The 26144-nt window shown below is 42.6% G+C and overlaps 1 protein-coding gene across 2 annotated transcripts; it reads left to right on the forward strand.

Annotated features, from left to right (window-relative positions):
* The first annotated feature begins 1332 nt into the window (after window positions 1–1332).
* Window positions 1333–25635, forward strand: LOC106573298 (synembryn-B). Of its 2 annotated transcripts, none has more exons than XM_014148226.2 (10): window positions 1333–1637; window positions 2392–2439; window positions 2548–3168; window positions 6753–6847; window positions 7518–7668; window positions 9920–10018; window positions 14412–14556; window positions 20636–20780; window positions 21321–21440; window positions 25259–25635. In XM_014148226.2, the coding sequence occupies exons 1-10, from the start codon at window positions 1554–1556 to the stop codon at window positions 25365–25367; spliced, it is 1617 nt and encodes a 538-aa protein (XP_014003701.1). In that variant the 5' UTR covers window positions 1333–1553; the 3' UTR covers window positions 25368–25635. The 2 variants fall into 2 exon arrangements, with proteins under 2 accessions (XP_014003701.1, XP_014003702.1); XM_014148227.2 differs by having other exon boundaries at window positions 9923–10018; window positions 25259–25633.
* The last annotated feature ends 509 nt before the right edge of the window (window positions 25636–26144 follow it).

Raw genomic sequence — 26144 nt, forward strand, 5'->3', positions numbered from 1 at the left:
CTGAGGGTTTAGAGCTTGAGGTAGTCACCTCATACAAGTACTTGGGAGTATGGCTAGATCGTACACTGTCCTTCTCTCAGCACATATAAAATCTGCAGGCTAAGGTTAAATCTAGACTTGGCTTCCTCTAAGCCTTAGAGGAAGCCAATTCTAGATTTAACCTTAGCCTGCAGCTTAGAGTCTAAGGTAATTGCTCCTCTTTCACCCCAGCTGCCAAACTAACCCTGATTCAGATGACCATCCTACCCATGCTAGATTACAGAGACGTAATTTAATTGTGCTCTTGAGCGGCTAGACGTTCTTTACCATTCGGCCATCAGATTTACCACCGATGCTCCTTATAGGACACATCACATCACTGCACTCTATACTCCTTTTGTAAACTGGTCATCTCTGTATACCCGTCGCAAGACCCACTGGTTGATGGTTATTTATAAAACTCTCTTAGGCTTCACTACCCCCTATCTGAGATACCTACTGCAGCCCTCATCCTCCACATACAAATGCCATTCTTCCAGTCACATTCTGTTAAAGGTCCCAAAAGCACACACATCCTTGGTTCGCTCCTCTTTTCAGTTCGCTGCAGCTAGCGCCTGGAACGAGCTGCAAAAAAAGTCAAACTGGACAGTTTTTTATCTCCATCTCTTCATTCAAAGACTCAATCATGGACAGTCTTACTGACAGTTGTGGCTGCTTTGTGTTATGTATTGTTGTTTCTACCTTCTTGCCTTTGTGCTGTTGTCTGTGCCCAATAACGTTTGTACAATGTTTTGTGCTGCTACCATGTTGTTGTCATGTGTTGCTGCCATGCTATGTTGTTGTCTTAGGTCTCTCTTTATGTAGTGTTGTGGTGTCTCCTTGTGATGTGTGCTTTGTCCTATATTTTTATTTGTAATCCCCCGTCCCCACAGGAGGCCTTTTGGCTTTTGGTAGGCCGTCATTGTAAATAAGAATTTGTTCTTGACTTTCTTAGTTAAATAAAATATGAAGCGCAGGAGCTTCCTGCTGGCATTTGTAGTCTTGCTAGAGATGAAGTGCAGGAGCTTCCTGATGGAATTTGTAGTCGTGCTGAGGTCTTCTCTGTTGCAAATTAGCATTTTGGATTTTTAAGAGTAAATTGAGGCGTATATATTGATAAACCTTACCTTGTCTGAGAGAGAATTACACGGTTAGCAAAACGTAACGCCAAGGTAAGCCTACACCAAACACATACTTAATTTGAAGTTTTTGTAAATTCATTATGTGAAAAAAAAAATGAATGTTGGAAAGACGATTGGAACCAATTATGTTTGAATACTAGGTTGTATAGGTATTATAACGAGTCCACTGTGGGGGACTATAGGCGGATCACCGAGTTTGCACTGTGCTCGCACAGTTTCGATGAGATCGTGACGTTAACTGGTGAAAGTTGAAACAAGGAAGAAGGGTGTATGTAGCCGGAACCAGCTGTGTACTCTATGTCAGACGAATACAAAACAAATAGGGTGCTGCAAATTATTCAGAAACGTACTCTAACGTTACAGTTGTTGAATTGTCATTGAGATATTTTAAGAATGGATTTAAACAGTATCCTGTCTCAGCTCGAGACTAACAATGAAGAGGAAATTAGACGGCTTTTGCACCAGTACAACGGAGAGGTGGGTGTAATTCTCCTCGCTTTGACGTCAACCAAAATAAAGTTATTAGCTACCTCGCCAGCCATCTAAAAACGTTTACATAATCATAGCTGCTAAAATTAGTACTAAAACTATGTGTATCTAGAACTTGCATTCCCCCTTTCATTTTGAAAGGAATCAACGAGTTTAAAACCTATTGCTGTGTTGCTGGAAGCATATTTTCATCCTGGCTAGCTGGGTTGCTAGCTAGCTAACGTTAGCTAGTGTTGTGGCCAAATATTGTAGGGTATCACTTTCTAGTCATGTACTGTAGCTAGCTATGCATACAATGACAGCATGCGTATATAATGAAAAATTCTAGCTAGCTCCCATTTAGTGATAGCTATTGCTGCACTTCCTGCTGTAACTTGAGCTAGCTAGCTAGGTACATTTGCTAGCTAACGTCGTTAGCCGCTGTCACTGATAACCAGACAGAGCCTGATGGCGATATACTTTGCATTACACTCGTATATCCTATCTAATGCACTCATACTTCCAATCTGTCTGCACAAGCTATTTACTGTATCATAGAAACAAATTAATTCTAGATAACATTTATGAGAATATTTTATTCATGCACAGATGAAGGTGACAAAGCACATTTAGCATATGCATTTGACTTTTCTCTCATTAGTACTTAACCTTGCTGACGTAACTCACATGGTACACAGCGAGGGAGGCCTGCCAGGAACACTGAGTTTGTTTCAGCAAGACTAATGTATACTGTCTTTTTCAGAATAGTCGCACATTCACCTTTGACCCAAAAGAGGAGGACCTTCGAAGTGTAAGTAAACACTCTGCCTTGTCTGGTGCTTCACTTTCACTTATAGCCTAGATAATGCTTCTGCCCCCTGTGTGTTTTATGATGAACTAACCTTCTCTCACTGTGCAGAGGCTGTGTCAGGGTCTGCTGACTGTGCTGGGGAGGCAGGTTGGGTCCTGCTGCCAGAGCACCTGCCTGGAGACCCTTCGCATCCTGTCCCGGGACAAGCGAGTCCTGGGCCCTGTGGGCACCCGGGAGGGCATGCTTGTTCTGGCCGGGCTGGCTCGGCTGCAGGCGGGAGAGGAGGGAGGTGACAGTCTGCAAGAGGATGCCCAGACAGAGGAGGAAGAGAAGGTGGTGGTGGAGGCCCTTAAGTGCCTGTGTAACGTGGTGTTTAACAGCGTGGCGGCACAGCAGGTGGGTGCCGACGTGCAGCTGGCACGTGGTCTGTGTGCCCGCTTGCACGCCGCCCGTGCCCGGTGTCATGAGGTGGGCCTGTTCTCCCTGCGCCTGCTCTTCCTGCTCTCGGCTCTGCGGCCAGACGTCCGGGGGGGCCTCCAGAGGGAGCTGCATGCCGTGGGGCTCCTCACAGAGGTGCTGGAGCGTACCCTGGACCTACGCTGGGTGGGCCCCTACGAGGTGGCCCATCCAGGCCTCCAGGCCTTGCCTATCCCTGCTGAAGACAACGAGAGGGCCATGGAGGCCCTGAAAGCCTTGTTCAACCTCACGCTGTCTGACACTAGCGATGAGGTGAGTTACAGTTACACCCCCTGTCTGTTACAGAATGTTTTTCTCCTTTTGGAGTTTTTTCCTTTTTAAAGAGGATATGTACGCTGTACTTGTAACATGGCAGTCACGTGGTCCTGTATGGCTCAGTTGAAGGTATGCACACATGACTGTAAGTCGCTTTAGATAAAAGCATCTGCTAAATGGCTATTATTATTATTATTATTCAGAGCTCAAAGAGGGCTAGACGCTACAGCCATGAGCCCAGCCTATAGTATCACAGCATCAAACAGTGTTTAGAGTTACTGCATAAACATAAATTCTTTGCATCTCACTGGCTGTGGATGGACACATCCCCTTGCATATTTTGAATTCAGCATTGAAGTCACCAAACTTTGCATGCTTTGGTTGAAGGCTATTATTTACAGATAGTTTAACAGCAAGACACTTGCCTTTATTGAGTAACATCCCTTAAATTGAATGCCCTAACTAAGCCTGTGCAGCAATAAGAGGTTTATCAGCTATCAGACCTCGCTTAAACTCCTTTGGCACCTTTACAGCTTTCTTGATTAGCCAGGGGGAGTTAGTGAAATAATCCTATGTTGCTCACTCCCCTCAAAGCTCGCTCAGCCTATAATGTCACAGCATCACATCATGAAGCAGAGGGGCACATCCCGCTGCTAAATCAAAGATATTAATCTGTTGGATCCGGTATTGAATGTCTATCAGTGATAATTTGACACGCCAAAAGTGTCATTGATATTTATAGATTTGCAAAGAGTTCTCTAATTCAGGCTGGTCAGGAGAGCTGCCTGCTTAACTACTGGCTCGTATTGTGCCTCAAAGTGCTATTGGTCCAAATATGTTTTTCTCCATGTTAGTTGTGAGATTGTGGATTTTCATGATTGGGGCTGGTCACCCTTGCCTCTCACCATTGTAGCTGACGTCTTGTTGAGTCCCTCCCATCCTATCGTTGGCAGAGAGGAAAAGGCGAAGCGAGAGGGATAACTGGGACCAAAATCTGTCTTCTGCAGCAGGTGGCGTTTTTGTTTAGTTTTTTTGCTCACAAAGCGAGGAGTTTTTGTATGGAAAGAATGGCTACACATGGCTTATTAATCGAATAGAAATGTGGTAATGCTTAGGTTGTTACGAGTGTACTGATATGGCTTATTTGCTACACATGGCTTATTAATCGAATAGAAATGTGGTAATGCTTAGGTTGTTACGAGTGTACTGATATAAGTAGGAACATGTGGCATCCCGGCAACATTGAGAAGAAATGTGTGCCTGTTGTTTGTTCACACACGTATCTGCCCTCTCATTGGCTAGAATGGCCCCACCTGGTCTTGCCTCCTCCCGACTACCTTCCATTTCTTTTCATTGTCAGAGCGGCCACTTGAGTATCTGGTCAATATAATGGTTAATCTGTGGCGTTGATCAGAAAAGCCCTGTGTTCATCTCATGAGTCAATCCCACATGGTCATTTGCATGGAATGGAAAGCCTGTGCTCAGTGACTCACAGCTCTTAGGTCTGACTTCCAGATCCGGAAATCCATAATTCCTCTCATCTTTCCTCAATCTCTCCATAGTTACAGTCCCTCCCTCCCTCTTTCTCCTTTCTCTCGCTCTCTCTGTTCATGTCTTTTAATATTAAAGAAAACAACATTTTACCCCTGTATTGGAATAATAAATGTTACCTAAATGATACAGGTTATGAGCTATGACCAATGTCTTCCTATGTTTTCTTTTTGACATGACCGCCTCCCCTTCCCGGTTCTTCCATAGCTAATTTTATCCTTCTTACCCCTACCTGCTTAGTCCCTCCCATCCTTTTGTTTGAAGCAATGAAATGCTTCCTTAAGGATCAGTCTGTTGTACGTGGCCGATGTAAGACATTTAAGCGTGTTAACCCTGGCAAAGGCTGCTGGCCCAGATGGCATCCCTAGCCGCGTCCTCAGAGCATGCGCAGACCAGCTGGCTGGTGTGTTTACGGACATATTCAATCTCTCCCTATCCCAGTCTGCTGTCCCCACTTGCTTCAAGATGTTCACCATTGTTCCTGTACCCAAGAAAGCAAAGGTAATTGAACTAAATGACTATCGTCCCGAAGCACTCACTTCTGTCATCATGATGTGCTTTGAGAGGCTAGTCAAGGATCATATCACCTCTACCTTACCTGACACCACAGACCCACTTCAATTTGCTTACCGCCCCAATAGATCCACAGATGATGCAGTTGCCATTGCACTGCACACTGCCCTATCCCATCTGGACAAGAGGAATACCTACGTCAGAATGCTGTTCATTGACTTTAGCTCATCCTTCAACACCATAGTACCCTCCAAGCTCATCATTAAGCTCGAGGCCCTGGGTCTGAGCCCCGCCCCGTGTAACTGGGTCCTGGACTTCCTGACGTGCCGCTCCCAGGTGGTGAAGGTAGGAAACAACACCTTCACTTTGCTGATCCTCAACACAGGGGCCCCACAAGTGTGCATGCTCAGCCCCCTCCTGTACTCCCTGTTCACCCATGACTGCGTGGCCAGGCACGCCTCCAACTAAATCATCAACTTTGCAGACGACACAACAGTAGTAGGCCTGATTACCAACAATGAGCAGACAGCCTACAGGGAGGAGGTGAAGGACCTGGCAAAGTGGGGCCAGGAAAATAACCTCTCTCTCAACGTCAACAAAACAAATGAGCTGATGGTGGACTTCAGGAAACAGCAGAGGGAGCACTCCCCTATCCACATCGACATGACCGCAGTGGAGAAGGTGGAAAGCTTCAAGTTCCTCGGCATACACATCACTGACAATCTGAAATGGTCCACCCACACAGACAATGTGGTGAAGAAGGCGCAACAGCGCCTCTTCAACCTCAGGAGGTGGAATAAATTTGGCTTGGCCACTAAGACCCTCAGAAACTTTTACAGATGCACAATTGAGAGTATCCTGTTGGGCTGTTTCACCACCTGGTACGGCAACTGCACTACCCGCATTTGCAGGGCTCTCCAGAGGGTGGTACGGTCTGCCGAACGAATCACCGGGGGCACACTGCCTGCCCTCCAGGACACCTACAGCACCCAATGTCACAGGAATGCCAAAAAGATCATCAAGGACATCGACCACCCGATCCACAGCCTGTTCACCCCGCTATCATCCAGAAGGGGACCGAGAGACTGAAAAACAGCCTCTATGTCAAGGCCATCAGACTGTTAAATAGCCATCACTAGCCTTGTACCACCCGGCTGCTCAACCTTTAGAGGCTACAGCCCTATATACGTTGACAAGGAATCACTGGCCACTTTAATAATGGAACACTAGTCACTTTAATAATGTTTAAATACTGCTTTTCTCATCTCATGTATATATACTGTATTCTATTCTACTGTATTTAGTCAATGCCACTCTGACATTGCTCGTCCTAATATTTAGATATTTCTTAATTCCATTCTTTTACTTTTAGATTTGTGTATTTTTGTGAATTGTTAGATATTACTGCACTGTTGGAGCTTGGAACACAAGCATTTCACTACACCCGCAATAACATCTGCTTAATATGTGTATGTGACCAATAACATTGGATTTGATTTACATCCTTCATTTGATAGGGTGGTGACCACCAGCTCCGCCTTGTCACCGCCATCATGCGCCATCTATTGATGCTAAAGACTCAGACAGAGGACAAAACAGAGGAAGCACACAGGTTGGCAACTCTTCTCCTCACTGCTCTCCACATAACAGGGCAAAACTGCATCCTGAAAGTACACATTCATCATTTGGTTTGTACGAATGAATCACCATCCAATGATTACTCTCTGTAGTCAACAGTGACAGCATCCAGCTCATGAGAAAGTTAAAATTTTAAGCCAAGACTGTTTTTTGAATTCATATGGCAGTATGTCTTTTCTGGATGTCTCCTTGATGCGAATTAACTACAAAGCTTTCTTTTGAAGGACATGCGAGAATGTAAAGAATGTATCATGTAAAAGTGATTGATAATACTCCCTGTGGTCCTATGGATTATGTTGTTGTGTCCCTCTGGTCACGGGGTTAGCCCATTGTCCAGAATCCAAAGTAGACCTTAGGTCCTTGTCTGTTTAGACTGATGGAATGCCCTGTGGTCTTGACGCAAACACAACAATAAGAGGGATAACTACCCCTATGTGTCTTCATGCTAGATGAAAGTGCTTTTAACAAACACGTAGTCTTTAAAAAGTCTCATGATTGATAGAAAACAATGACATGGATGTAGCCTATTCTTAAGAACGAAACCATATTTAGCATTAGTTGATCTTTCCTACATGCTATAACCAACGACTTAACCACTGTCCTTTCTCCTTCTTTTTCCTCATGTCTTCCTTCTTCTCCTCCAGCCACGCCATCAACCTGCTGAGTAACCTGCCAGTGTCATGTCTGGATGTGCTGATTGACTTGCCGGTACAGGGGGGCCAGGAGGAGTACAGCGGGAAGAACATGGACGCTGTGCAGGTGCTACTGGACTTTATGGAGAAGAGGATAGACAAGGTAAGAACTGGTGGACCAGAGACATTGGGCGAATCCTTCCACTTAAGTCAAATGTTCACTTAAACCTGTTAGGGCTAGGGGGCAGTATTGACACGGCTGGATAAAAAACATACCCGATTTAATCTGGTTACCACTCCTACCCAGTAACTAGAATATGCATATACTTATTACATATGGATAGAAAACACCCTAAAGTTTCTAAAACTGTTTGAATGGTGTCTGTGAGTATAACAGAACTCAAATGGCAGGTCAAAACCTGAGAGATTCCTTTACAGGAAGTGGCCTGTCTGACCATTTCTTGAACTTCTTTTCCATCTCTATCTTTTACTAAGGATCTCTGCTCTAACGTGACACTTCCCACGTCTTCCATAGGCTCTCAGAGCCCGGGAAAAAACAGAATGAAACACATTATCGCCTTTCTCAAGTGGCCGATCAAGGGACTCTGGGCTTATGCGCATGACCCGACCGCCCCCGCCTTTGTGATTTTTTCCTCTGTTTGCCGAAAAGGAGATTCCCTGTCGGAATATTATCGCTTTTCTACGAGAAAAATGGTGTAAAAATTGATTTTAAACAGCGGTTGACATGCTTCAAAGTACGGTAATGGAATATTTAGAATTTTATTGTCACGAATTGCGCCACACTTCTTTACCATTTCGGATAGTGTCTGGAACGCACGAACAAAACGCCGCTATTCGGATATAACGATGGATTATTTTGGACCAAACCAACATTTGTTATTGAAGTAGCAGTCCTGGGAGTGCATTCTGACGAAGACAACAAAAGGTAATGAAACTTTTATAATAGTAAATATGATTATGGTGAGTGCTAAACTTGCCGGGTGTCTAAATAGCGAGCCCGTGATGCCTGGGCTATGTACTTAGAATATTGCAAAATGTGCTTTCACCAAAAAGCTATTTTAAAATCGGACATATCGAGTGCATAGAGGAGGTCTGTATGTATAATTCTTAAAATAATTGTTATGCTTTTTGTGAACGTTTATCGTGAGTAATTTAGTAAAATGTTAGCGAATTCCCCGGAAGTTTGCGGGGGGTATGCTAGTTCTGAACGTCACATGCTAATGTAAAAAGCTGGTTTTTGATATAAATATGAACTTGATTGAACAAAACATGCATGTATTGTATAACATAATGTCCTAGGGTTGTCATCTGATGAAGATCATCAAAGGTGAGTGCTGCATTTAGCTGTCTTCTGGGTTTTGGTGACATTATATGCTGGCTTGAAAAATGGGTGTCTGATTATTTCTGGCTTGGTACTCTGCTGACATAATCTAATGTTTTGCTTTCGTTGTAAAGCCTTTTTGAAATCGGACAGTGTGGTTAGATTAACGAGAGTCTTGTCTTTAAATAGCTGTAAAATAGTCATATGTTTGAGAAATTGAAGTAATAGGATTTTTAAGGTTTTGAAAATCGCGCCACAGGCTGCAAGTGGCTGTTACATAGGTGGGACGAATTCGTCCCGCCTAGCCCAGAGAGGATAAAGTCACTTACATTTTCACTGAGGCTGCAGGTAGCCTAGCGGTTAAGAGCATTGGGCCAGTAACCGAAAGGTTGCTGGTTCAAATTCCCGAGCTGACTAGGTAACAAATCTGTCTGTGCCCTTGTGCAAAGCACTTAACCATAATTGCTCCTGTAAGCCGCTCTGGAAAAGGGCGTCTGTTAAATAACTTAAATGTCTCTCACTGACATCAATGCACGTGTAAGTGAAATTTGACTTCAGTGGAAGTTAGGATTCGCCCCATTCTGTGTGTTTGAGATATCGGACTACACAGAATCACTTATCTACAAACCAGTCCTTGCTGATTCTGCGTCTTTCTTCAAACTGATTGTTTGATCTCGGTGGCTGCTATTACAAACCATGCCAACACTTTTGCATTTCCTCTTGACCAACAAGTTAAACAAAACAATGTTTCAAGCCAAAGTAGAATTAACCTCAATGATGCAGTCCACCAGTGGCTTCTCACCCACCATTTAAGGAACTGACTATCTAACTGTTAGAGGCCATTCAGAAATTCATATGGCTGTTTATGTAGTAACGTCATTCTCTACTGAACAAGCCAATGAAATTATGTGGAAATCCTGGCCATCCTATTAGAAGCTGTCCACACAACATAGAAATTCAATTACTAATACATTCCTGAATAGTTATTTTGCTAATGGTCCACAATCCAACTGCTACAGTGCCTCTGTGGGCATGCCTGTCGTCACTCGCCTCATGTGTGTCTCATTCCAAGCAGGGTGCCAACTACAAAGAGGGGCTGACCCCAGTGCTCAGCCTGCTGACTGAGGGCTCCAGGTACCACAGGGAGATCCGCAGATACATCAAGACACAGGTAGGGTGCTGGAGCTAGAGGGGCCTTGAGCTTGAACATACACTTTATGGGCATGTTCTAATCTATCCTATCCTTATACATAAAAAGTGATGCAAAATTAAGATCTTCAAAGTTAGTGAAACTACTTCATCAGTGTGAAATACATACATACATACATGCATACATACATACATACATACATACATACATACATACATACATACAGAACAAAAATCTAAATGCAACATGTAAAGTGTTGGTCCCATGTTTCATGAGCTGAAATAAAAGATCCCAGAAATGTTCCATAACCACAAAAAGCATATTTCTCTAAGATTTTTTGCACAAATTTGTTTACATGCCTGTTAGTGAGCGTCTCCTTTGCCAAGATAATCCATCCACCTGACAGGTGTGGCATATCAAGAAGCTTATTAAACAGCATGATCATTACACAGGTGCACCTTGTGCTGGGGGCAATAAAAGGCCACTCTAAAATGTGTAGTTTTGTCACACAACTCAATGCCATAGATGTCTAAAGTTGAGAGTGTGCAATTGGCATGGTGACTGAAGGAATGTCCAACAGAGCTGTTGCCAGAGAATGTAATGTTCATTTCTCTACCATCCATAAGCCGCCTCCAACGTTGTTTTATAGCAGTGGTTCCTAAACTTTTTATAGTCCCGTACCCCTTCAAACGTACAACCTCCATCGCACTCTCAAATGTTGTTTTTTGCCATCATTGTGAGTCTGCCACACACACACTATACAATACCTTTATTAAACATATGAAATAGTATGAATTTTTGTCACAACCCGGCTTGTGGGAAGTGACAAAGAGCTCTTATAGGACCAGGGCACAAATAATAATAATCAATAATTTTGCTCTTTATTTAGCCATCTTACATATGAAACCTTATTTGTTCATCAGAAATTGTGAATAACTCACTACAGGTTAAATAGAAGGGTGTGCTTGAAAGGGTGCACATAACTCTGCAATGTTGTACTGGAGAGAGTCTCAGTCTTAAATCATTTTCCACACACAGTCTGTGAGGGCTGAGAATCCACTCACATAGGTACAGTTGAAATCGGAAGTTGACATACACTTAGGTTGGAGTCATTAAAACAAGTATTTCAACCACTCCACAACAAACTATAGTTTTGGCAAGTCGGTTAGGACATGTACTTTGTCCATGACACAAGTAATTTTTCCAACAATTGTTTACAGACAGATTATTTCACTTATAATTCAATGTATCACAATTCCAGTGGGTCAGAAGTTTACATACACTAAGTTGACTGTGCCTTTAAACAGCTTGGAAAATTTCAGAAAATAATGTCATGGCTTTAGAAGCTTCTGATAGGCTTATTGACATCATTTTAGTCAATTGGAGGTGTACTTGTGGATGTATTTCAAGGCCTACCTTCAAACTCGGTGCCTCTTTGCTTGACATCATGGGAAAATCAAAAGAAATCAGCCAAGACCTCAGAAAAAAAATTGGTTCATCCTTGGGAGCAGTTTCCGAAACGCCTGAAGGTACCATATTCATCTGTACAAACAATAGTACGCAAGTATAAACACCATGGGACCACGCAGCCATCATACCGCTCAGGAAGGAGATGCGTTCTGCCTCCTAGAGATGAACGTACGTTGGTGCGAAAAGTGAAAATCAGTCCCAGAACAACAGCAAAGGACCTTGTGAAGATGCTGGAGGGAACAGGTACAAAAGTATCTATATCCACAGTAAAACGAGTCCTATATCGACATAACCTGAAAGGCCGCTCAGCAAGGAAGAAGCCACTACTCAAATTCAGCCATAAAAAAGCCAGACTACGGTTTGCAACTGCAAATGGGGACAAAGATCGTACTTTTTTGGAGAAATGTCTTCTGGTCTGATGAAACAAAAATAGAACTGTTTGGCCATAATGACCATCATTATGTTTGGAGGAAAAAGGGGGAGGAAGTTAAAGCTTGGTCGCAAATGGGTCTTCCTAATGGACAACATGTCAGGAATTGTGAAAAACTCAGCTTAAATGTATTTGGCTAAGGTGTATGTAAACTTCCGACTTCAACTGTACCAGGAGCTGTGCCAGGCCCGCCACGTCTGTTGACTCATCCAGCTGTAACGCATAGAATTCACTGGCTTGTATGCAAAGCAGTAATTGTTTTAAAACATCTCATGCCATGTCACTGATGCGTCGTGAAACGGTGTTGTTTGATGAAGGCATTTTCTGTATAGTTTTTTTGTGCCTTTTCTCCCAGCATTGTCCCAACCGTATTCCCGGCAGTAGGAAGAATTAAGTCCTCCACAATAGTATGGGGCTTGCATGTCATAGCCACTCAGTAGCTCACCATATAAGACGCTTCTAGCCCCTTCTTATTAATTGTTTCTGTTGCTTTTATCCATGTCTTACTACTCGAAAGTCATCTTAATTCTTGCTCATACTCCAGTGGCTTATTTTTCGAATTGACATGTTTCGTTTCTAAATGTCTGCGCAAGAGTGAAGGTTTCATCAAGTTAGTACTTTTGCACATATAACACACTGTGGCTGAGGAAAGGCACTACTTCCAATATAAGTGAACCCCAAATCAATGTAGTTCTCATCATATTTGCGCCTCTTCGATGGTCCAACGTCTCTGTCTGTTTGATGCTTTCCCGGGTAAGGGGGCAGTAGCTCTTCAGCTGCATCAGATTCACAACTGTCAGTGTCCATGACAGCTGGGCTAGCAACAAATGTAGAATTACTCATGCTAGCATTGGATGTGCTTGTGGAAGCAGAACAACTTTTGTCGTTGACAGGTGTAGTACTGCTGGTAGTAGCAGTACTACCAGTAGAGCTGGTATGTGTCTCTCTGGACGCGGGCCTTACGTTTTTTTTTTTAACCATTTATCTATTTTTTAGCAAACGGAATGAGCAGCAGCTACGTTTGGCTACATACGGACCGTTAGGGGAATTCCCGCAAGAGAGTAACGGTTACTGTGATTGGATGTTAATTATTTGACATTTTTGTTATTTCACTGAACACTATATGGTTTCATTTTATTTTTGGCAGTGAAATGTGGCTACTCGGGCTCGAAAAAAACATTACCCAAATGTATTGCCCCGTTGGAAAATCTAAATGGACTATTTGAAAATGTGAATCACATTTTTATTTGGCGTACCCCTGACGGCATTGCGCATACCCCAGTTTGGAAATAGCCGTTTTATAGAATTTGGCAGTACGTCCAAGCTCACATCCGCAGACCACGTATAACCAGGCCAGGACCTCCACATCTGGCTTCTTCACCTGCGGGATCGTCTGAGACCAGCCACCCGGACAGCTGATGAAAATGTGGGTTTGCACAACTGAATAATTTCTGCACAAACTTTCAGAAACTGTCTCAGGGAAGCACATCTGCCTGCTCGTCATCATCACCAGGGTCTTGACCTGACTGCAGTTTTGCGTCGTAACCGACTTCAGTGGGCAAATGCTCACCTTCAATGGCCACTGGCACCCTGTAGAAGTGTGCTTTTCTTGGATGAATCCCGTTTTCAACTGTACCGGGCAGATGGCAGACAGTGTAGTGTGTATGGCGTCATGTGGGCGAGCTGTTTGCTGATATCAATATTGTGAACAGAGAGCGCCCCATGGTGGGGTTATGGGCAGGCATAAGCTATGGACAATGAACACAATTGCATTTTATCGATGGCAAATTGAATGCACAGAGATCCTGAGGCTATTGTCGTGCCCTTCATCTACTGCCGTCACCTCATACAGTATTTTAGCATGATCTGTCGCAAGGATCTGTACACAATTCCTGGAAGCTGTAAATGTCCTAGTTCTTCCATGGCCTGCATATTCATCAGACATGTCACCCATTGAGCCTGTTTGGGATGCTCTGGATCGACATGTATGACGTGTTCCAGTTCCCTCCAATATCCAGAAACTTCGCACAGCCTTTGAAGAGAAATGTGACAACATTCCATGGGCCACAATCAACAGACTGATCAACTCTATGCGAAAGAGATGTGTCGCGCTGCATGAGGCAGATGTTGGTCACACCAGATACTGACTGGTTTTCTGATCCATGTCCCTACCTTTTTTAAAAAGGTATCTGTGACCAACAGATGCATATCTGTATTCCCAGTCATGTGAAATCCATAGATTAGGGCCTAATTAATTAATTTCAATTAACTGATTTCCTGATATGAACTGTAGCTCAGTGAAATTGTTGCATTTATATTTTTGTTCAGTGTATTTAGATCACATATTTTACAACATATCTTACAAAATCTGCCTAGATTACATTTCTTCTAACATATCCTCCAGCAGTGGCAGATGGATCATTAGCTGGCCTGATCACTCAGTTCACTAGTCTAGTGTACTACAGTGTTAATTTTCACTGTGGCTCTGCCCCCGTTGGATGTGTTTGTCTCCAGGTACTGCCCCCGCTGAAGGAGGTCAAGGTCAGGCCGGAGATAGGGTCCACCGTTAGGAACAAGCTGGTGCGCCTCATGACCCACGTGGACATGGGCGTGAAGCAGAGCGCTGCAGAGTTCCTCTTCGTCCTCTGCAAAGAGAGTGGTGAGAAAGAGATAATGAGCAGGCTGTATGATAGGGATGTGCACGGTTATTCGAATATCCCAACGGACGACGTTAGTATTCGAATACATGCGAGTTCATTTTTTCTGAATAAAAAATATATAATAATGATTTACCTATTTTTAACACTGAAAAGGTTTTTTATAAATTAAAATATTCATGTTACATACAGGGATATACCATGACATTTAAAATGAATAATATAAGAAAATGACAAACGTCATAGTTTTATGACGTGCGCACCATAAATAACATTGTGTCTGCTATAAGTTAGATAGTCTTGGCTGTTGCCGAGTTGCCTTTGGTACTGGTCGTCAATAGCTTCAATAGCCCATTCAAAAATATATATCTTCTTCACCCCCCCCAAGGTCGATGTCCGTGGCCCCACGGAAATATAATTTGTATAATAAAAAATAAAAAATGCAAATCTGTCAGTTTAAGCTAGAGATGTTTTTTTTTTTTTTTTGTTGTTTTTTTTACATCGGATGCGGTGTTTGTCAGACCATGGACATCTCACAAAATTGTCTGTAGGGTCCGAACGGTTTGACCTATAAACTATTATGACCCCTCTATGGGAAGGTGAGACATACATGTCGGTTGTTATGCTCTAGGACGACTACAGGCCTCACAAGACTCATCTGAATGTCCCCTGGTACCAGTTGAAAAAATGAATGGAAGTATACAGTACCAGTCAAAAGTTTGGACACACTTACTCATTCAAGGTTTTTCTTTATTTTTACTATTTTCTACATTGTAGAATAATAGTGAAGACATCAAAACTATGAAATAACACATGGAATCATGTAGTAACCAAAAAAGTGTTCAACAAATCCAAATATATTTTATATTTGAGATTGTTCAAAGTAGCCACCCTTTGCCTTGATGACAGCTTTGCACACTTTTGGCATTCTTTCAAGCAGCTTCATGAGGTAGTAACCTGGAATGCATTTCAATTAACAGATGTGCCTTGTTAATTTGTGGAATTTCTTTCCTTAATACATTTGAGCCAATCAATTGTGTTGTGACACGGTAGGGGTGTATACAGAAGATGGCACTATTTGGTAAAGACCAAGTCCATATTATGGCAAGAACAGCTCAAATGTGACCCGTTTCAGGAAACTAGGCATATGTCGCGGGTCACTACTTCACAGGAGAGTTGTTTGAACGTAAACTTTTTTAAAAAAATCAAAATGCTTTTTTTTTGCCAGAAATGCCTTCTCGAACTTGTGAACTTTCATGTGCCTTAATAACAAACCTGTAAATACTAATACAATTGTTAATTTACGAGCCTAGTAGGTTTAGCCAAAGAAAAAGTGAGCAACCTTCCCACTAGCCATGATTGGCTGAGATGAGTGGGCTGGACATGCCGAGAGATGAGTTTGGATTGGTCTGCCATATAGCATGCTTTTGTCTATTTGAGCTGGTCAGTATGTCTAGGTAATCCTGTCTAACGAGGCTTTAAAAAAATATATATGTATCTTGTATTAAAACTGCATAAGTGTTGCTCGCCACTTTCTGGAGGACTGAAATCAGTGGAATTTAAGTATGATAGCTAAGGAGATGGAGAAAATACCTGTCTCTGGATTACATCTTCAAACTAACTAGCGTCCAACCATGAATGATGTATACGGGTAAGATAGTCCAGCTAGCTACGTTTTCAGATATTACACGTTTCTAATTTTAACAGACATTTGCCTGGCTAGCTATAGCCTAATGTTAGCTAGCTAACATTGAACCTGGTTGGTTAGTTACCTGCAGATCCACGCAGGGTAATAATGTCATGAGTTGTGATTATGGTTCATTGTTTACCTAGCCAGCTAGCTATGTAACGTTAGCTGGCTGGCTCGCTAGCTAATGTTACGTGTATGACCTTATTATTTGTATCTCAGAGCCATTTACTTAGCTAGCTATAGACTAATATTAGCTAGCTAACATTGAACCTGGTTGGTTAGCTACCTGCAGATTCATGCAGGGTGTACGGTCATGAGTAGGGATTATGGTTCATTGTTTACCAAGCTAGCTTGCTAGCTACATGTCTTAATAAAAGACTCCACTATGCAAGTAACCATTTCGGGTGCGTTCGTAAATTCAGTCTGGCCATCTACTCTGATTTCAGAGCACTCTAGTCTGAGTGTGGCAGAGAGCGCTGAATAACTGATGAATTTACAAACGCTCAACACCCGTTGAATATGGCATGGCCGGTGTCAGTTAACGTCAGCAAAAAAGCATAGTTGTTGCCAGCAGCACAGTTACAGTCACCAGCGCTCTGGATAACATGAAAACAGCCTAACCAGCTCTGCTAGGGTGAGTAAAATGGTCAGAGTGGGGTGTTCTCTCGTTATGTGTCTGGAAGTAGCTCGCAAGCTAGCCAGTTAGCTTGGGTGCTTGACCGCTGCAGTGAGGTCAGAATGTTCGGATCAACCCTGCTCAACGCGAAACGTTCTGAATTTAAGAACGGACAATCTGACAGCACAGTTGCATTCACCAACACTCTGGATAACATAACAGCCTAACCAGCTCTGCTAGGGTGAGTAATGTTCAGTGAGCTGTTCTCTCTCACTTAGATGTCTGGATGTAGCTAGCAAGTTAGCTTGGATGCTTGACTGCTGTTGTTGGGGCTAAAGCTTAAGAGGCTGTGAACGATGCTGAATGGGTGTAGACAAAGAAGGGCTCTCCAATAGTAGTACCAAAACATTGAAAAGCCATTTTCTCAAAAGTGAGTTTAAAAGTTAATCAACTTTCAATGCAGAATAACTTTCCCATTGTTCCTCAACTTTGTAGCTCTGAGTCTCTACTTTTATTCAATGTAAAAAACACAATTTCAAATTGACCGATTTTGAGCCGGTCGTGCACAACAAATAAGCCAAGAGAAACGACAGTCCATCATTACTGTAAGACATGAAGGTCAGTCAATACAGAACATTTCAAGAACTTTGAATGTTCCTTCAAGTGCAGTTGCAAAAACCATCAAGCGCTATGATGAAATTGGCTCTCATGAGGACCACCACAGGAAAGGAAGACCCAGAGTTACCTCTGCTGCAGAGGATAAGTTCATTAGTGTCCAGCCTCAGAAATTGCAGTCCAAATAAATTCTTCACAGAGTTCAAGTAACAGACACATCTCAACATCAACTGTTCAGAGGAGACTGCGTGAATCAGGCCTTCATGGTCGAATTGCTGCAAAGAAACCATTACTAAAGGACACCAATAAGAAGAGACTTGCTTGGGCTAAGAAACGCGAGCAATGGACATTAGACCGGTGGAAATCTGTCCTTTGGTCTGGAGTCCAAATTTGAGATTTTTGGTTCGAACCGCTGTCTCTTTGTGAGACGCAGAGTAGGTGAACGGATGATCTCCGCATGTATGGTTCCCACCGTGAAGCATGGAGGAGTGATTGTGTAGAGGTGCTTTGCTGGTGACATTGTTTGATTTATTTTGAATTAAATTCACACTTAACCAGCATGGCTACCACAGCATTCTGCAGCAAGACGCCATTCCATCTGGTTTGTGCTTAGTCCCACTCATTTGTTTTTCAACAGGACAATGACCTGACACACCTCCAGGCTGTGTAAGGGCTATTTGACCAAGAAGGAGAGGGATGGAGTGCTGCATCAGGTGACCTGGCCTCCACAATCACCCGACCTCAACCAAATTGAGATGGTTTGGGATGAGTTGGACTGCAGAGTAAAGGAAAAGCAGCCAACAAGTGCTCAGCATATGTGCGAACTCCTTCAAAACTGTTGGAGAAGCATTCCAGGTGAAGGTGGTTGAGAGAATGTCAAGAGTGTGCAAAGCTGTCAAGGCAACGAGTGGCTATTTTGAAGAATCTAAAATCTAATCCAATATTTTTTGGTTACTACATTATTCCATGTGTTATTTCATAGTTTTAATGTCTTCAACATTATTCTACAATGTAGAAAATAGTAAAAATAAATGAAAAACCCTTGAATGAGTAGGTGTTCTAACTTTTACATTTACATTACATTTTAGTCATTTAGCAGACGCTCTTATCCAGAGCGACTTACAGTAGTGAATGCATACATTTCATACATTTTTTTTTTTTTCTTTCCTGTGCTGGCCCCCCGTGGGAATCGAACTTTTGACTGGTAATGTGGAGACTGTTTAGTGCCAGAAATAAGGGGTTACAGACATGTAAAAAAAATACATAATAATAACACATTTTTTCTTATCTCTCAGATATACAGTGAATTCGCAAAATATTCAGATCCTTTTACTTTTTCCACATTTTGTTATGTTACAGCCTTATTCTAAAATGGATTATATTGTTTTCCCCCCCCTCAATCTACACACAATACCCCATAATGGCAAAGCAAAAACATTTTTTTAATTTTTTTTTGCAAATGTATTAAAAATCTAAACTAAAATATCACATTTACATAAGTATTCAGATCCTTTAGCTCCTTTGGCAGCGATTACAGCCTTGAGTCTTCTTGGTATGACACTACAAGCTTGGCACACCTATATTTGGGGAGTTTCTCCCATTCTTCTCTGCAGATCCTCTCAAGCTCTGTCAGGTTGGATGGGGATTGTCGCTGCACAGCTATTTTCAGGTCTTTCCAGAGATGTTCGATCGGATTCAAGTCCGGGCTCTGGCAGGGCCACTCAAGGACATTCAGAGACTTGTACTGAAGCCACTCCTGTGTTGTCTTGGCTGTGTGCTTGGGGTCATTTTCCTGTTGGAAGGTGAACCTTTGCCCCAGTCTGAGGTCCTGAGTGCTCTGGAGCAGGTTTTCATCAAGGATCTCTCTCTGTACTTTACTCTGTTTATCTTTTCTCGTTCCTGACTAGTCTCCCTGATTCTGAAAAACATCCCTACACCATGCTTCACCTTAGGGATGGTGCCAAGTGTCTTCCAGACGTGACGCTTGGCATTCAGGCCAAAGAGTTCAATCTTGGTTTCATCAGACCAGAGAATGTTTTTTTCTCATGGTCTGAGAGTCCTTTAGGTGCCTTTTGGCAAACTCCAACTGGGCTGTCATGCCTTTTACTGAAAGTGGCTTCCATCTGACCGCTACCATAAAGGCCTGATTTGGTGGCGGGCTGCAGAGATTTCTGTCTTTCTGGAAGGTTCTCCCATCTCCACAGAAGAACTCTGAAGCTCTGTCAGAGTGATCATCAGGTTCTTGGTCACCTCCCTGACCAAGGCCCTTCTCCACTGATTGCTCAGTTTGGCTGGGCGGCCAGCTCTAGGAAGAGTCTTGGTGTTTCCAAACTTCTTCCATTTAAGAATGATGGAGGCCACTGTGTTCTTGGGGCCCTTCAATGCTGCATAAATGTTTTTGTACTCTTCCCCACATCTGTGCCTCGACACAATCCTGTCTTGGAGCTCTACGGACAATTCCTTCAACCTCATGGCTTAGTTTTGCTCTGACATGCACTGTCAACTGTGGGACCTTATGTAAACAGTTGTGTGCCTTTCCAAATCATGTCCAATCAATTGAATTTACCACAGGTGGACTCAAATCAAGTTGTAGAAACATCAAGGATAATCAATGGAAACAGGATGCACCTGAGCTCAATTTCGAGTCTCATTGCAAAGGATCTGAATACATATAAATACAGTATATTTTTAAATGTTTTATATTTGTTTTAATTGGCAAAAACTTTCATAGGAAAAAAAAATATTTAATCTGTTTTAGAATAAGGCTGTAAGGTAGAAACATTTTTGAAAAAGTCGAGGCGTCTGAATACTTTCTGAATGCACTGTAGGACAGACACTTCAGTCCCAACCAAAAAAATCCAAAGGAATTTTGTTCTGTTGTTCCATATAATGAATGTTATTCATTGGGTTTCTATGGGCTAATGGCAGTAAGGCCAAGTAAAATGTATGAAACTCTATTTTTATATACTTCAAGGGGTCTTAAAATTCTAAATCAAATACCAAAATTATCCTTTTTACGACCGTCTTTAAATGGTTTTTCGAATATCCAACAAAAATGTATGATACTATTCGAATAGTGAAATGATTTCAAACCCCCATCCCTACATAAAGTACAGTTGTCCATCGTTTTGTACTGATTTCTCCCCCTCTAATCCTCCAGTGGACCACCTGTTGAAGTACACTGGGTATGGTAACGCAGCAGGACTCCTGGTGGCTCGAGGCCTGCTGGCAGGGGGGCGAGGAGAGACTCTGTACTCAGACGACGAAGACTCTGACACCGAAGAGTACAAATCGGCTAAACCTTTGTGAGTAGGCAGAAGCTTTGAATACATGACCATAGACACGCATGCCTTGCTTTGAATTACTAAATGTATGGATTAAATGTTGGGTTGGCTTTAGGGTGTGTCATGGGAGTGCCACAACATTTATTTAACTACAACAGAATCCATTGGACCAAGGGGTGTTTAATCAATCACTTTTACGTGAGACCACTTAAGTGCCACTCTAGTGGCCAGGGCTGTTCGATGTTGGTTCTGGAGTGCCGAAACACTTCTGGCTTTCATCCTCTCCTTCTAATAAGGGACTTATTCAGACCTGGGACACCAGGTGAGTGCCATTATCTACCAGGTATTAACAAAAAAACAGAAGTGTTTTGGCCTTCCAACACCAGAATTGAACAGACCTGTGTTCTAGCCAAACATTCAGGACAGTCAAGCATTGGGTCATTTTCACCATCATTATTAGGCTGTCATTATAAATAAGAATTTGTTCTGAACTGACTTCCCTAGTTAAATAAAGGTTACATACATTACGTCTTCTCTTTGTCCTATCTCTGTCTGACTCAGCATCAACCCCATCACGGGTCACGTGGAGGAGCCCATGCCTAACCCCATCGAAGACATGACTGAGGAGCAGAAAGAGTATGAGGCCCAGAAACTGGTCAACATGTTTGACAAGTTGTCAAGGTAAACCAACCACCATACAACCTCCTCATGTATGAATGCAACAACAACTGTGTTTGCCAGCAGTGTTTCTATTCATTGTAACCCTCAATGCCAGATTATTAACCTTTCTGAATGATATAGCTTTGTATCCTGTTTGAATGATTCTCTATGGCTTATTATTTGTCCCCCTGAACCTGAACGTCTGCTGTCTTCATTCATACTGGCCTTTCCTTAGCAAGCAGCACCTAGCGCTACTCAGAGAATGATGTGGATGCGAGGCTGAGCGCGCTCCCTGCCAACCAGTTCATTTGAGGAAGAATCTCCTGCCGTTAGCCCCGGTGCTCAATTAGGCCCCGGCCATACCACCTCGGCCGCCACTGCATTCAGCTAGAGTCAATGGAAGCCGCCGCCGTTGGCGTGCCACTGCTGCATCATTACCAGAACACCATTAATTAGCGTCCTAATTGGCCCACACAGTGGGGTCGGAAGCCCTCGGCTCCTTTCTACTCCTTTATGTGGTACTTTATGTCAGGGTTTTTAATAACGTGTCTACTTCCCTTTATTCACCTTTCTCCTCATTCAGCCCACGAGCCAAACATTGTACGCTAACTGACAGGGGAGTAGAACTGAGACATAGGCACAATTAGAGAGAAGAGGCATTGGTTTTGGGGTGGAGGGGTGAATATGTTTACAGACACAAGAAAAGCTGACGTTGTCATTGTTCAGCCACAGAGAGGGGGTTGAGTCGTAATGAGACGCGTGTGCCTGTCTACAAGAGGCTGATTCCTTTCCTCTGAAGCCAGATCCTCCTCCTCCTGTATCCCTCCAGCTCTCTATTCTGCTGTGTCGGTCAGTGTCAAGTAGACATGGCGAGAGGGTGATGACACAGGTTTTATCCCCAATGGGACCCTATTCCCTATATAGTGCAGTACTTTTCACCAGTCTGGGACTATATAGGGAATAGGGTGCCATTTGTGATGCAACCACACTCACCAGCTGCTGCCCTTCCTATCCAACATGCCACGATGGGCTCTCAGGAGATGGCTCAGGGCCCTGCAAGAATGTGCTTCCCCTCGCAGCTTACCTGCTCCTCCAATTAGCACATGCTCTGAATCTGACCCCCTACACAAACCATATCTGCTTGCCTGGGTCCTCAGATCCTGCAGAGTGGGGAACAGGACAGGATGCACCACGGGATTAATTGGTAGAACGGACTACAATGTAGGAGTGTTGTCAGTGGGTGTTTTTTTTTTCTTCTTCTTCTAGACTCATTATCTTGTTTTTCACCCTGTTAGAAGTTATTATATCTTTATAAAGCCCATCTCTGGTTGATGTGATTGGGATTGGTTTGGGACTGGGACAGGTATATGGCTGAATGGCTCTCTGTCTGGAGATACTGAAGTCTCCTGAAGGAGGCTAAACCTCAAAAACGTATCTGTCAACAACACTGACCCCATAACCGTTAACCTGCCATCTTTCCGCCATAGCCTGCCATACACAGTACCCAATCAATGTCTCACTAAAAATCCTTCTTTAACCTGTCTCCTCCCCTTCATCTACATTGATTGAAGTGGATTTAACAGGTGATTTAACATAGCATTGACCTGGTCAGTCTGTCACGAAAAGAGCAAGTGTTTCTAATATTTTTTGGTCTTGGTTATTGTTGATGGTTTCATTACGCATTTGATAGAGGATGTGGCACCGTGAAACAGGGTTGTGCGTAGTCGTCAGAATTCGCCCCAGCTTACGTATCTTTTTTTATAAAACAAATGATTTAGTGCTTTTCACTGAAAGGACATGAGATAAGATCTTCAAATTTCCTTTGTGCCGTATTCATACCGCACAATCATATTACATGGCTCACCTCCAAGTCCTCTTTATCATAGTCCTCCTCCAGAGCTTTACTCTGTTTTTTGGGGGGAGGAACCAGGAATGAGGAGTTATATGTTAATTTGTGTTTGAATTGTGCAAATGAATGCAAATGTAGCCATGGTTTTAAGACTTTGATTGGCTAATTCTGTGATAACACATCTGAGAGGGAGCTGGTGGCACACAGTGCAGATATAATTGGATTAGGATAGAGGGCCTGGTGTGGCTTTGAGGAGATTACACAGAGCACTGATCCTGTAATTAAACTGACCCACAGAGGAGAGGAGAGCGTGGAAGGGGAGATGACCAACAATAAGAGTCTGTGTGTGTGTTCACATGTGTTTTGAGTGAATGAAGGGGGGACGGGTCGTCATCCAGGGTTCTTGAGCGCCAGATGTAAGAAAAGACGTGCCACCACCACTCAACAACGGGCCTCTTTAGAAGGTGTAGAATGCGTGACATAAAGGGTTTTGAGGTTCAAAACAGCGCAGGTGGATTGTGGCAGCAACAGATTGGTCTACCAAATGAAACGTGGGCATTGTACACTATTGTGTCAAATGTTGAAGGAGAAGATTTCTAAATCCATACACTGGGACTAAGCATCTGCTAAATGACCAATGTTCTAAATGCTTCTTATTCGGTTCAATTACAGGTTATCAACAAAACGTTACAATACAGTGTAGAGTGTTCGATTTGGCTGCTGTGGGGCAAGGAGACCCCCAGCTCTGCTAAAACCATTGACCACTGCATGCCGTTTTCAGAGATTGTTAAATAAATGTTATAATAATTTTGTTTTAATATCAACACCTCTTGAAGAGCATAGTCAGAACTATACATTTTCGATTATTCCACATTTAGCTCTATCATCAGTTATACAGCAAGTAACTGAATGCTTTTCATGATCAGTAAACATCAATTGATCAATTATTTTCAGATACGTGAGGGTAGCCTATCCATTTGGCATGGAGCTAGCTAGCTAAGCAAACGTGCCATTTAGCTTGTTTCATCAGAGATCAGACCTTTTGGAAAGACCTTGACACCTGCAAGTCCTCATCCTGGTGTTTGTCAGTCAGACTACTGTCATCACCACTATAGATGGCAAGCTAAAATGGCCATCTAGTTTATCCTCTGAAAGTTAGCATGTTAACTAGCCATATTGACATGATCGGTTATTAGGTAGATAGACAATTTGTGATTAAACACTCTTAAAAACATTGAAAATGGGATAATGTTAGCTAACTTCGCTAGGTAGGCCTATGCTGTTTGGAGAAAAAATTATATAAGGTCTACTTACCACTATGTTTAGCCAACTACTAAATTTCTAACGATAGCTTGCAAAGTAAACATTATCAGCTAACAGTACATCGGCAAATGCGCATTTCTACTGCTTGACAGGCATCCTTCTGGGGTGCATCCTCTTCTCAACCTTGAGTGACTGTGAGACCTCTTCTGGGTTGTAACATGTTTGTTTTCCTCTGCACTCCCCAGTCTTTGTTGGTGACTATTTGTATTCTCCTGCTGTGATGTACAAACTGTGTGTTGTGAATACCACAAAGTAATATTCTTGTTTCTAACAGGGGTTGTGCTCAATTTGAATAGAATATAGTCAATTCAGGAAGTGATTTGAATTTAGAAATGTAAAATGTTTTGAAATAGCTTCTACCTTTCAGTTTATTGAGAAGTCATTGAAAATAAATGACCTTTTTTCAATTATTGAATTGTAATTTTTGTTTACTTCCTGAATTACTGCCTTCAATTTAAGTTGAACCCAATCGTGGTTTCTAATCACCGTCAAACACGGTTCTCCAGACCAGGGTTGAATTCATTTTGAAATGGAAAATTAAAACAAGTGTTTCTTATTGGACAAGTTCAGGTAGTCCCGGCCTGTTTCAGTTTGTTTTCTTCCGTTTGGTGCCTAGTGAATACGACCCAGTTGTGATGTTGTTTGTGTCTGTTTTTGTGCTCCACAGGCAGCAGCTGATCAGACCGATGGGGGTGAGGAGGGACGGCACACTGGCACCCCTAGAGGAGGCTCTTAGACAGCCCACGGCTGACAGCTGCAGCTCAGACTCAGACTAGAGCCACTACGACACAGATCAGACCACCCTATACAGTGCCCTCAAAGTATTCATACCCTTTTACTTATTCAACATTTTGTTGTTACAGCCTGAATTCAAAATGGATTGAATATAATTTATTTTTCAACCAGCTACACACAAAACCCCATAATGACAAAGTGAAAAAGGTTCTTAACATTTTTGCTAATTTATTGAAAAGACAGAAATATCTAATTTACATAAGTATTCACACCCCTGAGTCAATACATGTTATAATCACCTTTGGCAGCAATTACAGCTGTCTCTAAGAGCTTTGCACACCTGGATTGTACAACATTTTCCCATTATCCTTTTTAAAATTGTTCAAGCTCTGTCAAATTGGTTGTTGACCATTACTAGACAACAATTTTCAAGTCTTGCCATCGATTTTCAAGCAGCTTTAAGTCAAAACTGTAACTCTGCCACTCGGGAACATTCACTGTCTTCTTGGTAAGCAACTCCAGTGTAGATTTGGACTTGTGTTTTAGGTTATTGTGGAAAGCAGACTGAACCAGGTTTTTCTCTTGGATTTTGCCTGTGCTTAGCTCCATTCTGTTTCTTTTTATCATGAACAACTCCCCAGTCCTTAACGATTACAAAAATACCCATAACATGATGCAGCCACCAATCTGCTTGAAAATATGGAGTGTTACTCAGTAATGTGTTGTATTGGATTTGCCCCAGTCAAACAGTTACTTGCTTTGCCACATTTTTTTGCAGTTATACTTTAGTGCCTTGTTAAGCACATTTTTTTCTTCTG

Source organism: Salmo salar, chromosome ssa16 (genome assembly GCF_905237065.1).
Source record: "Salmo salar chromosome ssa16, Ssal_v3.1, whole genome shotgun sequence".
NCBI lineage: Eukaryota > Metazoa > Chordata > Actinopteri > Salmoniformes > Salmonidae > Salmo > Salmo salar.

What these genes read in the sequence shown, in the direction of transcription:
- LOC106573298 (XM_014148226.2), top strand. Translation starts at nt 1,554, where the DNA reads ATGGATTTAAACAGTATCCTGTCTCAGCTCGAGACTAACAATGAAGAG. An exon ending in TGTCTGACACTAGCGATGAG is followed by an intron (nt 3,169 to 6,752) that starts GTGAGTTACAGT and finishes TTCATTTGATAG; the next exon opens with GGTGGTGACCACCAGCTCCG. An exon ending in GCAGATACATCAAGACACAG is followed by an intron (nt 10,019 to 14,411) that starts GTAGGGTGCTGG and finishes GTTTGTCTCCAG; the next exon opens with GTACTGCCCCCGCTGAAGGA.